Source organism: Oncorhynchus gorbuscha, linkage group LG02 (assembly GCF_021184085.1).
Source record: "Oncorhynchus gorbuscha isolate QuinsamMale2020 ecotype Even-year linkage group LG02, OgorEven_v1.0, whole genome shotgun sequence".
NCBI classification, from domain to species: Eukaryota; Metazoa; Chordata; class Actinopteri; order Salmoniformes; family Salmonidae; genus Oncorhynchus; species Oncorhynchus gorbuscha.
In genome coordinates, this window is record NC_060174.1 from 52,979,404 (window position 1) to 52,993,761 (window position 14,358).

Consider the following 14,358-nt stretch of genomic DNA (forward strand, 5'->3'; position numbering starts at 1 on the left):
GAAGTAACATGATCTCTTTCAATAATGTCAGGAATGGAGGAGGTCTTTATTCTAATGAGATTGCTAAGGTGAACACCACAATGTTTTGTTTTGCCCAACCTAGGTCAAGGCACAGACATGGTCTCAAGCTGAGCTGACTATACTGACTGTGCTAGTGGCAGACTCCACTAAGCTGGCAGGCTGGATAACAGCCTGCTGCCTGGCCTGCACCCTATTTCATTGTGAGCTAGCGGAGTTAGAGCCCTGTCTATGTTCATAGATAAGATGAGAGCACCCTTCCAGCTAGGATGGAGTCCGGCACTCCTCAACAGGCCAGGCTTGGTCCTGTTTGTTTGTGAGTCCCAGAAAGAGGGCCAATTATCTACAAATTCTGTCTTTTGGGAGGGGCAGAAAACAGTGATTGAGTTGTGAGACTCTGCTGTAGAGCTCATCACTCCCCCTAACTGGGAGGGGGCCAGAGACAATTACTCGATGCCGACACATCGAGTAATGCAACAGTAAGGTTGCACATCTTTTGAACAGATCAAAAGTAGTGCACTTTATAGGCAATAGGACGCCATGTAGGATGCAACAGTAAGGTTGCATCCTACATGGCACCCTATTGCCTATATTTATTTATTTCACCTTTATTTAACCAGGTAGGCAAGTTGAAAACAAGTTCTCATTTACATTTGCGACCTGGCTATATAGATCTATATAGTGCACTACTTTTGATCTGGTCAACAGCTGTGCACTGTGTAGGTAATAAGGTGCCATTTGGGATGCACACTAAGGGAATAATCATGGGGGGCATGTCATTATTACACAATTCCACAGTGCACATGATCCATACTGTGTGTGTACGCATGACTGTGAGCGTGTGCCTTTGTATGTGTGTGTGTGTGTGTGTGTGTGTGTGTGTGTGTACCTGTGTGTATGACAATCCTTCCATCTCCTTAGCAACCCCCTCCCTTGACTCCTCTCCCCTCTATGGAATGTAATAATAACCAGGGCACATTTCTCCTGATGAAACGTTTATGGGTGGTTTTTTTGTAAAAGGAGTTCAATGTATCCCTGCTGCTGCCAAGGCAATCAGGATCACTCTCAGGAGCTGGGAGAAGGGACAAGGAGCCTTGACTCCATCCATACCCAAGCTTGTAGCATCATACCCAAGAAGACTCGAGGCTGTAATCGTTGCCAAAGGTGCTTCAACAATGTCACGAGTAAAAGGTGTGTGTGTGTGTGTGCGTACTGTGTGATTCTTTAATCAGTTTGGCTCATTGGACAGGTCAGAGTCTATGTTTGAGAGGTTTTTGACAATACACTCTAGATGTAGATTTTCCAGAGTAGAGTGTTCTAGAGTAGAGAGACCCATGGTAGTTACTTTAATTGAGTACTGGCAGTGTCTGCTGTGGCAGGTGGGAAGGTGCAAATTAGCTGAAAAATATCTAATCTCTCAATGTTCTACACTCTCAATGTTCCTCTCAAAGTGCACCAAAATTCATGCCTCGTTAGGGACGTGAGCGTCCCACCTCTCAACAGCCAGTGAAACTGCAGGGCGCCAAATTCAAAACAACAAATCCCATTATTAAAATTCCTCAAACATTTAACTATTTTACACCATTTTAAAGAAACTTCTTGTTAATCCAACCACAGTGTCTGATTTCAAAAATGCTTTTCGGCGAAAGCACAACATATCATTATGTTAGGTCAGCAACTAGTCACAGAAAGCATTCAGCCATTTTCCAACCAAAGGGGGAGTCACAAAAAGCAGAAATATAGATAAAATGAATCACTAACCTTTGATGATCTTCATCAGATGACACTCATAGGACCTCATGTTACACAATACATGTATGTTTTGTTTGGTAAAGTTCATATTTATATCCAAAAACCTGAGTTTACATTGGCGTGTTACGTTCAGTAGTTCCAAAACATCCGGTGATTTTGCAGAGAGCCACCAATTCACAGAAATATTCATATTAAACATTGATAAGATACAACTATAATGGACGGAATTATAGATACACTTCTCCTTAATGCAACCACTGTGTCAGATAAAAAAAATAATTAAAAGCACACCATTTTATAATCTGAGTACAGCGCTCAGAGCCCATACATATATCCGCCATGTCGTGGAGTCAACAGTCAGAATAGCATTATAAATATTCACTTACATTTGATGTTCTTCATCAGAATGCACTCCCAGGAATCCCAGTCCCACAATAAATGTTTGTTTTGTTCGACAATGCCCATCATGTATGTCAAAATAGCTCCTTTTGATAGCGTGTTCAGTTCAGCAATCCACATTCATGAAGCGCGTTCACTAGTTTCAGACAAAAAGTAAAAAACAGTTTCATTACAGTACGTAGAAACATGTCAAACGATGCATAGAAACAATCTTTAGGATGGTTTTAACATAATCTTCAATAATGTACCAACCGGGGATTTCCTTTGTCTTCAGAAATGAAGCAGAACGCAGCTACCTTTCATGTGAGCGTGCAAGACTGAGCTTGTGGCTGCTGGCAGACCTCTGACTCATTCCCCTCTCATTCCCCCCTCCTTTATAGTAGAATCATCAAAACAAGTTTCCAAAGACTGTTGACATCTAGTGGAAGCCTCAGGAAGTGCAAAATGACCAATATCCCACTGTGTATTCGATAGGGGCTGAGTTCAAAAACTACAAACCTCATATTTCCCACTTCCTGGTTGGAATTTATCTCAGGTTTTTGCCTGCCATATGAGTTCCATTATACTCAGACATCATTCAAACAGTTTTAGAATCTTCAGAGTGTTTTCTATCCAAAATCATCAAATATTCCCAATACTGCCCCTACCCCAAAGAAGTTAACCTCTCTAGAGTATGTGGGACGTAAGTTAACCTCTCTAGAAAATATACAACTATTTTACATCGGTTTAAAGATGAACTTCTTGTGAATCCAACCACGTCAGATTTTTTAAATGCTTTACGGCGAAGCATACCGTACATATATTTGAGAACATAGCTCAGCAGACAAATCATTACAAACAGTAACCAGCCAAGTAGAAGAGTTACACAAGTCAGAAATAGAGATACAATTAATCACTTACCTATGATGATCTTCATATGTTTGCACTCAGAAGACATTAATTTATTCAAGAAATGTTACTTTTGTTTGATAAAGTCTCTCTTTATATACGAAAACCTTTGTTCACGCGTTTTCATCAGTAATCGACAGGCTCAAACGCAGTCGCAGCAGGCAGACAAAAAAATCCAAATTGAATTGAATCCAAATAGAAACATGTAAAACAGTGTTTATATTCAATCCTCAGGTTGTTTTTAGCCTAAATATTCGATAATATTTCAACCGGACAATAACGTCATAAATATAAAAGGTAAACAAGAAAGGCACTCGGTCGCCGCATGAAAAATCTCTGTGACACGGCAGGGTCCACTCATTCAGACTGCTCTTACTCCCTCATTTTTCAGAATACAAGCCTGAAACAATTTCTAAAGACTGACATCTAGTGGAAGGCATAGGAACATCAATTTGAGTCCTAAGTCAATCGATACTGTAATGGCATTGAATAGAAAACTACAACAACAAAACACATTTCCTGAATGGATTTTTCTCAGGTTTTCACCTGCCAAATCAGTTCTGATATACTCACATACATTATTTTAAGTTTTGGAAACTTTAGAGTGTTTTCCTAGCCACCGTGCTTCTACACCTGCATTGCTTGCTGTTTGGGGTTTTAGGCTGGGTTTCTGTACAGCACTTTGAGATATCAGCTGATGTACGAAGGGCTATATAAATACATTTTATTTGATTTTTCTATCTAAATCTACCAGATATATGCATTTCCTATCTTCCAGGCCTGATAGAAGGCAGTTTAATTTGGGCATGCTTTTCATCCAAAATTCTAAATACTGCCCCTTAGAGAAGTTTACTCTTGAAAATCCTTATGTTTTTGCCAGGGAAGGATGCCCCCGGATCCCCCTACTGGCTCTGGGCTCAGCCCAAAATGTTTAGAAATCCTAGAAAAGCCCCCGGGCATGTTCATAATGACACTCGCATTCAGTCAAAATCACTAAAAAAAACACTTGTGTTTTGTCAATGCATATATATCTGCAAAGTTTACCAAAAAATATAGGTTAATATAACAAAAAGACATGTTTCTCTTTATTTAAGCATACAAACCACATGACATTTAATACTGTTTGATAGCAAATTATCTTCAGTTTATAACATTCACACATTAAGCCATCCTTTGCTACACAACAATCCCTTTCTATTGGTCGAACAGGGTCTTGGGACCAATCAAAATACTTTGAACAACATGACTTGGAACACGTCTACAGTCCACATAGAGATCGATAGATGGCGGACTGCCCATGCGGTTACAGAAACAATTAATGGCAAAATATAGGAGTGCCCTCTTTCCAACTCTGCAAAGAATTACTATTGCAACAACACATCATCAGTAGGGTAAAACTAACCTGTCTCACGACAGTCTAAACCCAGCTCACGTTCCCTATTTGTGGGTGAACAATCCAACGCTTGGTGAATTCTGCTTCACAATGATAGTCACTAGTCACAGACAACTTTCTCTAAACAGTAACAGTTAGAGTTAATAATTTTTAAATAAAGGTTGAAATTGCATTTTTTACTTATAGGGAGAGAAACTTCTTTGCATGTTTTTTGTGCATATTGGGAGAGGAGGTTTGTTCTACAGTCGTGCAGCGGAGCAGGGTGGCGGTGAAATGGGGGTCAGGGGTGAGATTTCAAGGGTTGGAGAACAGAGTTCTTTCAGGGCACAGCTACTTTGAAGGGGCTGCCAGGAACACTGTCATCCCCCCACTTGACGATAATGGTGTAGTTGTCCTTGTCTTTGACAGTGTAGGTGACGTTGTACAGGCGGTTGCCCATGTGTTTAACGTACACCTTTTCACAGGGCGTCCTGGGGCCGTGTACTCCCACAAGCAACATGTTAGTACCTGGAAGAGGGGAGGGTTAGGAATGGTACTCGAGAAGTGTGTGTATGTGTGTGTTACATATTGGTGTGTGTGTTACATATTCCTCGAGTCTGTTCTTCTCACCTGCTTTGTTGCAGTCCACATGGAATACATTCTTCTGTCTGACCAGAGCCTTGGTGAGCCCGCCGCCTCGACACACCACCTTGCTGGCGTCAGAGGTCAGTTTTGAGGAGGACGAGGTACTGTACGCTCCTGCTACCTTGGACGTCTTAGTAATCGTCTGTACCAGGACCGAGGACGTCTCGTGAAGGCTGTGACCACCAGACAGACGGGTACCTGAGGGAGGTTACAATGTTACAAAAGAGCTGCAGTAACAACTCAAACCAGACATTACATAATCTAAAACCTCCCCTCCTCAGAACAGACAAGAGCACCATGAATGGGGGTTTTTATGAGAGGGTGGGTGGCTACTTAGAACAACACTGTTAACCTGTAGGCTACTGTTTTCCCCATCTCAACATATTCTACACTCCAAGACTGCTTCCATCACGTGGACTGGGACATGTTTCGTATGGCGTCAGATGGGAATATTGACGAAAAGCTGATTCGGTGTGCGAGTTCATTAAAACGTGCGTCGAAGATGTCGTTCCCATAGCAACGATAAAAACATTCCCTAACCAGAAACCGTGGATTGATGGCAGCATTCGCGTGAAACTGAAAGCGCGAACCACTGCTTTTAATCAGGGCAAGGTGTCTGGCAACATGACTGAATACACTTCCGGCGCCGACTGAGATGGCCGCCTCGCTTCGCGTTCCTAGGAAACTATGCAGTTTTTTGTTTTTTTACGTGTTATTTCTTACATTAGTACCCCAGGTCATCTTAGGTTTCATTACATACAGTCGAGAAGAACTACTGAATATAAGATCAGCGTCAACTCACCATCAGTACGACCAAGAATATGTTTTCTGCGACGCGGATCCTGTGTTCTGCCTTACAAACAGGACAACGGAATGGATCGCATGCAGCGACCCAAGGAAACGACTCCGAAAAAGAGGGAAACGCGGCGGTGTTCTGGTCAGACTCCGAAAAAGGGCACATCGCGCACCACTTCCCAGTATTCTTCTTGCCAATGTCCAGTCTCTCGACAACAAGGTTGATGAAATCCAAGCAAGGGTGGCATTCCAGAGGGACATCAGAGACTGCAACGTTCTTTGCTTTACGGAGACATGGCTTACTGGGAAAACGCTATCCAGGGCGGTGCAGCCAACGGGTTTCTCCACGCATCGCGCCGACAGAAACAAACATCTCTCTGGTAAGAAGAGTGGCGGGGGCGTATGCCTCATGACTAATGGGACATGGTGTGATGAAGGAAACATACAGGAACTCAAATCCTTCTGTTCACCTGATTTAGAATTCCTCACAATCAAATGTAGACCGCATTATCTTCCAAGAGAATTCTCTTCGATTATAATCACAGCCGTATATATCCCCCCCCAAGCAGACACATCAATGGCTCTGAACGAACTTTATTTAACTCTTTGCAAACTGGAAAACATTTATCCGGAGGCTGCATTCATTGTAGCTGGGGATTTTAACAAAGCCAATCTGAAAACAAGACTCCCTAAATTTTATCAGCATATCGATTGCGCAACCAGGGGTGGTAAAACCTTGGATCATTGTTACTCTAACTTCCGCGATGCATATAAGGCCCTGCCCCGCCCGCCTTTCGGAAAAGCTGACCACGACTCCATTTTGCTGATCCCTGCCTACAGGCAGAAACTAAAACAAGAGGCTCCCACGCTGAGGTCTGTCCAACGCTGGTCAGACCAAGCTGACTCTACACTCCAAGACTGCTTCCATCACGTGGACTGGGACATGTTTCGTATTGCATCAGATGGGAATATTGACGAATACGCTGATTCGGTGTGCGAGTTCATTAGAACGTGCGTCGAAGATGTCGTTCCCATAGCAACGATAAAAACATTCCCTAACCAGAAACCGTGGATTGATGGCAGCATTCGCGTGAAACTGAAAGCGCGAACCACTGCTTTTAATCAGGGCAAGGTGTCTGGCAACATGACTGAATACAAACAGTGCAGCTATTCCCTCCGTAAGGCTATTAAACAAGCTAAGCGTCAGTACAGAGACAAAGTGGAATCTCAATTCAATGGCTCAGACATAAGAGGCATGTGGCAGGGTCTACAGTCAATCACGGACTACAAGATGAAATCCAGCCCAGTCACGGACCAGGATGTCTTGCTCCCAGGCAGACTAAATAACTTTTTGCCCGCTTTGAGGACAATACAGTGCCACTGACACGGCCTGCAACGGAAACATGCGGTCTCTCCTTCACTGCAGCCGAGGTGAGTAAGACATTTAAACGTGTTAACCCTCGCAAGGCTGCAGGCCCAGACGGCATCCCCAGCCGCGCCCTCAGAGCATGCGCAGACCAGCTGGCCGGTGTGTTTACGGACATATTCAATCAATCCCTATACCAGTCTGCTGTTCCCACATGCTTCAAGAGGGCCACCATTGTTCCTGTTCCCAAGAAAGCTAAGGTAACTGAGCTAAACGACTACCGCCCCGTAGCACTCACTTCCGTCATCATGAAGTGCTTTGAGAGACTAGTCAAGGACCATATCACCTCCACCCTACCTGACACCCTAGACCCACTCCAATTTGCTTACCGCCCAAATAGGTCCACAGACGATGCAATCTCAACCACACTGCACACTGCCCTAACCCACCTGGACAAGAGGAATACCTATGTGAGAATGCTGTTCATCGACTACAGCTCGGCATTCAACACCATAGTACCCTCCAAGCTCGTCATCAAGCTCGAGACCCTGGGTCTCGACCCCGCCCTGTGCAACTGGGTACTGGACTTCCTGACGGGCCGCCCCCAGGTGGTGAGGGTAGGCAACAACATCTCCTCCTCGCTGATCCTCAACACGGGGGCCCCACAAGCTAGTTTTAAGTTCCTCGGCATACACATCACAGACAAACTGAATTGGTCCACTCACACTGACAGCGTCGTGAAGAAGGCGCAGCAGCGCCTATTCAACCTCAGGAGGCTGAAGAAATTCGGCTTGTCACCAAAAGCACTCACAAACTTCTACAGATGCACAATCGAGAGCATCCTGGCGGGTTGTATCACCGCCTGGTACGGCAACTGCTCCGCCCTCAACCGTAAGGCTCTCCAGAGGGTAGTGAGGACTGCACAACGCATCACCGGGGGCAAACTACCTGCCCTCCAGGACACCTACACCACCCGTTGTTACAGGAAGGCCATAAAGATCATCAAGGACATCAACCACCCGAACCACTGCCTGTTCACCCCGCTATCATCCAGAAGGCGAGGTCAGTACAGGTGCATCAAAGCTGGGACCGAGAGACTGAAAAACAGCTTCTATCTCAAGGCCATCAGACTGTTAAACAGCCACCACTAACATTGAGTGGCTGCTGCCAACACACTGTCATTGACACTGACCCAACTCCAGCCACTTTAATAATGGGAATTGATGGGAAATTATGTAAATATATCACTAGCCACTTTAAACAATGCTACCTTATATAATGTTACTTACCCTACATTATTCATCTCATATGCATATGTATATACTGTACTCTACATCATCGACTGCATCCTTATGTAACACATGTATCACTAGCCACTTTAACTATGCCACTTTGTTTACTTTGTCTACACACTCATCTCATATGTATATACTGTACTCGATACCATCTACTGTATGCTGCTCTGTACCATCACTCATTCATATATCCTTATGTACATGTTCCTTATCCCCTTACACTGTGTATAAGACAGTAGTTTTGGAATTGTTAGTTAGATTACTTGTTGGTTATCACTGCATTGTCGGAACTAGAAGCACAAGCATTTCGCTACACTCGCATTTAACATCTGCTAACCATGTGTATGTGACAAATAAAATTTGATTTGATATTCATACAACATAGATTCCTCATACTCAGGGGGATTCTTTAACTTCACAACAACATACAGTATCTAGCCTTATTTTCTACATTTTGCCGGTGCTTCAGAGGATGCTCTCAGTCTTCAGCACTGACGTCAGTGACTATTCAATATACAATTTACAATTTACAAATACATTATATATATTTTTTTACTTACGTATGTTGTTGTGAAGTTACAAAGAATCCCCCTGAGTAACATTTACGTAATTTGTTATTTATATTACATTACATTTCTAGGTGTGAGTGAGTGTCTCGTTTTATACCGAAAACCTCGAACATCCTTTTCATCAAGATCTGTCAGTCAAGCTGCACACACGTCACACACCGAACACACACACCTGTGACTTTGGCTTTGAATGGGCTGCCCACTATATGGTTGGGTCCTCCATATTTGATGGTGATGAGATAGTTGCCGGGGGCCATGGGTGTGTAGATGACCTTGTAGCCATCAAGGCAATCGGAACAGTCCATCTTCACCTTAGAGGGACCGTCGATGGTCACGGACAGGGCACCCGACCCCGCGTTACAGGTGTTCACTACAAACTCTGAGGCTATACCTAGAGGGAGAGAGAAAGACTACATGGTGAGGAACCCTAGCATTCATAATGCATCATTTTAAGAGAGCATCACAACTAGGGCTGTGGTGGTCACAATTTTCGTCAGCCGGTGATTGTCAAGCAAATAACGGTCGGTCTAATGGTAATTGACCGTTAATTATCGTAAACACAGTTAGCATCTCCTGGCTTCCACACATATCCTACAAGCCATTGATGCAGACCTTTGGAACATGTACATTTAGAAAAGTCTAATAAATCGATGTAATATAGCCTACACATCAATAAATCCATGATTTATTTTAGACAGGTCTAAAGAAGCATGATATGAAGAAAATGTAGTCTCTTTCAGAAGAACAGAATAGCATACTCTGAGTTGTCCTTATGTTAGGTCCTGATCTGGCTATGCCAAATGGCTGTGGGCTACACTAGTTCATTTAGAAGACAATATTTACCTAGAATTCCATGGCATTATTTTATAGTATGAAGAATACTATAAATGTATGAAGAATACAATTAGAAATAAAATAGAAAGGATATTCCAGGTGACTCCACTGACGTGTAATGATGGTGACAGGTGTGCGTAATGATGAGCAGCCTGGCGCGAGAGGGTGAGCGGGAGCAGGCGTGATATTTGAGAGGTTTTTGACAATACACTCTAGATGTATGTGTTCCAGAGTAGAGAGTGCTCCAGAGTAGAGAGACCCACGGTAGTTACTGTAATTGAGTACTGGCAGTGTCTGCTGTGGCATGTGGGAAGGTGCAAATGACCTGAAAAAGATCTAATCTATCAATGTTTGTGTGTGTACATATATATATATATATACACACACACACACACACACAGTGGGGCAAAAAAGTATTTAGTCAGCCACCAATTGTGCAAGTTCTCCCACTTAAAAAGATGAGAGGCCTGTGATTTTCATCATGGGTACACTTCAACTATGACAGACAAAATGAGAAAAAAAATCCAGAAAATCACATTGTAGGATTTTTTAATGAATTTATTTGCAAATTATGGTGGAAAATAACTTTTTGGTCACCTACAAACAAGCAAGATTTCTGGCTCTCACAGACCTGTAACCTCTTTAAGAGGCTCCTCTGTCCTCCACTCGTTACCTGCATTAATGGCACCTGTTTGAACTTGTTATCAATATAATTATAGAATATTGATAATATTCTCTCCCAAGTGGTCATTCTCTCTTTCTCCCCTTACCCATCTGTCTATCGCCTCCTTTGAATTTCATGCTGTCACAGTTACCAGCCCTTTCAAGCTTAACCTCCTTATCATTTATCGCCCTCCAGGTCCCCTCGGAGAGTTCATCAATGAGCTTGATGCATTGATAAGCTCCTTTCCTGAGGACGGCTCACCTCTCACAGTTCTGGGCGACTTTAACCTCCCCAAGTCTACCTTTGACTCATTCCTCTCTGCCTCCTTCTTTCCACTCCTGTCCTCTTTTGACCTCACCCTCTCACCTTCCCCCCCTACTCACAAGGCAGGCAATACGCTCGACCTCATCTTTACTAGATGCTGTTCTTCCACTAACCTCATTGCAACTCCCCTCCAAGTCTCTGACCACTACCTTGTATCCTTTTCCCTCTCGCTCTCATCCAACACTTCCCACACTGCCCCTACTCGGATGGTATCGCGCCGTCCCAACCTTCGCTCTCTCTCCCCCGCTACTCTCTCCTCTTCCATCCTATCATCTCTTCCCTCTGCTCAAACCTTCTCCAACCTATCTCCTGATTCTGCCTCCTCAACCCTCCTCTCCTCCCTTTCTGCATCCTTTGACTCTCTATGTCCCCTATCTTCCAGGCCGGCTCGGTCCTCCCCTCCCGCTCTGTGGCTTGACGACTCATTGCGAGCTCACAGAACAGGGCTCCGGGCAGCCGAGCGGAAATGGAGGAAAACTCGCCTCCCTGCGGACCTGGCATCCTTCCGCTCCCTCCTCTCTACATTTTCCTCCTCTGTCTCTGCTGCTAAAGCCACTTTCTACCACTCTAAATTCTAAGCATCTGCCTCTAACCCTAGGAAGCTCTTTGCCACCTTCTCCTCCCTCCTGAATCCTCCTCCCCCTCCCCCCTCCCCCCTCTCTGCAGATGACTTCGTCAACCATTTTGAAAAGAAGGTCGACGACATCCGATCCTCGTTTGCTAAGTCAAACGACACCGCTGGTTCTGCTCACACTGCCCTACCCTGTGCTCTGACCTCTTTCTCCCCTCTCTCTCCAGATGAAATCTCGCGTCTTGTGATGGCCGGCCGCCCAACAACCTGCCCGCTCGACCCTATCCCCTCCTCTCTTCTCCAGACCATTTCCGGAGACCTTCTCCCTTACCTCACCTCGCTCATCAACTTATCCCTGACCGCTGGCTACGTCCCTTCCATCTTCAAGAGAGCGAGAGTTGCACCCCTTCTGAAAAAACCTACACTCGATCCCTCCGATGTTAACAACTACAGACCAGTATCCCTTCTTTCTTTTCTCTCCAAAACTCTTGAACGTGCCGTCCTTGGTCAGCTCTCCCGCTATCTCTCTCAGAATGACCTTCTTGATCCAAATCAGTCAGATTTCAAGACTAGTCATTCAACTGAGACTGCTCTTCTCTGTATCACGGAGGCGCTCCGCATCGCTAAAGCTAACTCTCTCTCCTCTGCTCTCATCCTTCTAGACCTATCGGCTGCCTTCGATACTGTGAACCATCAGATCCTCCTCTCCACCCTCTCCTAGTTGGGCATCTCCGGCGCGGCCCACGCTTGGATTGCGTCCTACCTGACAGGTCGCTCCTACCAGGTGGCGTGGCGAGAATCTGTCTCCTCACCACGCGCTCTCACCACTGGTGTCCCCCAGGGCTCTGTTCTAGGCCCTCTCCTATTCTCGCTATACACCAAGTCACTTGGCTCTGTCATAACCTCACATGGTCTCTCCTATCATTGCTATGCAGACGACACACAATTAATCTTCTCCTTTCCCCCTTCTGATGACCAGGTGGCGAATCGCATCTCTGCATGTCTGGCAGACATATCAGTGTGGATGACGGATCACCACCTCAAGCTGAACTTCGGCAAGACGGAGCTGCTCTTCCTCCCGGGAAGGACTGCCCGTTCCATGATCTCGCCATCACGGTTGACAACTCCATTGTGTCCTCCTCCCAGAGCGCTAAGAACCTTGGCGTGATCCTGGACAACACCCTGTCGTTCTCAACTAACATCAAGGCGGTGGCCCGTTCCTGTAGGTTCATGCTCTACAACATCTGCAGAGTACGACCCTGCCTCACACAGGAAGCGGCGCAGGTCCTAATCCAGGCACTTGTCATCTCCTGTCTGGATTACTGCAACTCGCTGTTGGCTGGGCTCCCTGCCTGTGCCATTAAACCCCTACAACTCATCCAGAACGCCGCAGCCCGTCTAGTGTTCAACCTTCCCAAGTTCTCTCACGTCACCCCGCTCCTCCGCTCTCTCCACTGGCTTCCAGTTGAAGCTCGCATCCGCTACAAGACCATGGTGCTTGCCTACGGAGCTGTGAGGGGAACGGCACCTCAGTACCTCCAGGCTCTGATCAGGCCCTACACCCAAATAAGGGCACTGCGTTCATCCACCTCTGGCCTGCTCGCCTCCCTACCACTGAGGAAGTACAGTTCCCGCTCAGCCCAGTCAAAACTGTTCGCTGCTCTGGCTCCCCAATGGTGGAACAAACTCCCTCACGACGCCAGGACAGCGGAGTCAATCACCACCTTCCGGAGACACCTGAAACCCCACCTCTTTAAGGAATACTTAGGATAGGATAAAGTAATCCTTCTCACCCCCCTCCCCCCCCTTAAAATATTTAGATGCACTATTGTAAAGTGGCTGTTCCACTGGATGTCATAAGGTGAATGCACCAATTTGTAAGTCGCTCTGGATAAGAGCGTCTGCTAAATGACTTAAATGTAAATGTAAATATAAAAGACACCTGTCCACAACTTAAAACAGTCACACTCCAACCTCCACTATGGCCAAGACCAAAGAGCTGTCAAAGGACACCAGAAACAAAATTGTAGATCTGCACCAGGCTGGGAAGACTGAATCTGCAATAGCTAAGCAGCTTGGTTTGAAGAAATCAACTGTGGGAGCAATTATTAGGAAATGGAAGACATACAAGACCACTGATAATCTCCCTCGATCTGGGGCTCCACGCAAGATCTCACCCCGTGGGGTCAAAATGATCACAAGAACGGTGAGCACAAATCCCAGAACCACACGGGGGGGACCTAGTGAATGACCTGCAGAGAGCTGGGACCAAAGTAACAAAGCCAACCATCAGAAACACACTACGCCGCCAGGGACTCAAATCCTGCAGTGCCAGACGTGTCCCCCTGCTTAAGCCAGTACATGTCCAGGCCCGTCTGAAGTTTGCTAGAGAGCATTTGGATGATCCAGAAGAAGATTGGGAGAATGTCATATGGTCAGATGAAACCAAAACATCACTTTTTGCTAAAAACTCTACTCGTTGTATTTGGAGGACAAAGAATGCTGAGTTGCATCCAAAGAACACCATACTCTTTTTCTCGCACAATTGCATAGCCTATAGAAATGTTGCGCAACATGAGCTCATGGGCTTTCATGAAGTGTTTGATTAGATTTTTGAATGCATTTGAATTGATGTCAGTGTGATTAGAGGGACAATAGAGTACCAGGCAGTTAGCACGTTTGGTAGGCTACTAATGACCAGGAGAAGCCGAATTACCGTGACTCAACGGTCATGTGGAATTGACTGCCTTCATGACTCATGAAAGCCTGTGTGGCAGTAATACGGTCACCGCAACAGCCCTAATCACAATAGGCACAACTGGTTGAAATGATGTCACTGCAACCAGATTACAACCAATGATTAATA

The 14,358-nt window shown here is 45.3% G+C and overlaps 1 protein-coding gene across 1 annotated transcript in view; it reads right to left on the reverse strand.

The window, feature by feature from the left end:
- Window positions 1-4,170: 4,170 nt before the first annotated feature.
- The window catches only part of LOC123993160 (filamin-C-like), a 76,907-nt gene continuing 66,719 nt past the window's right edge, over window positions 4,171-14,358 (reverse strand). Inside the window, 3 exon segments of the mRNA XM_046295011.1 lie at window positions 4,171-4,957; window positions 5,060-5,272; window positions 9,272-9,490. Coding sequence (XP_046150967.1) covers window positions 4,770-4,957; window positions 5,060-5,272; window positions 9,272-9,490 — 620 coding nt within the window. The 3' untranslated portion in view covers window positions 4,171-4,769.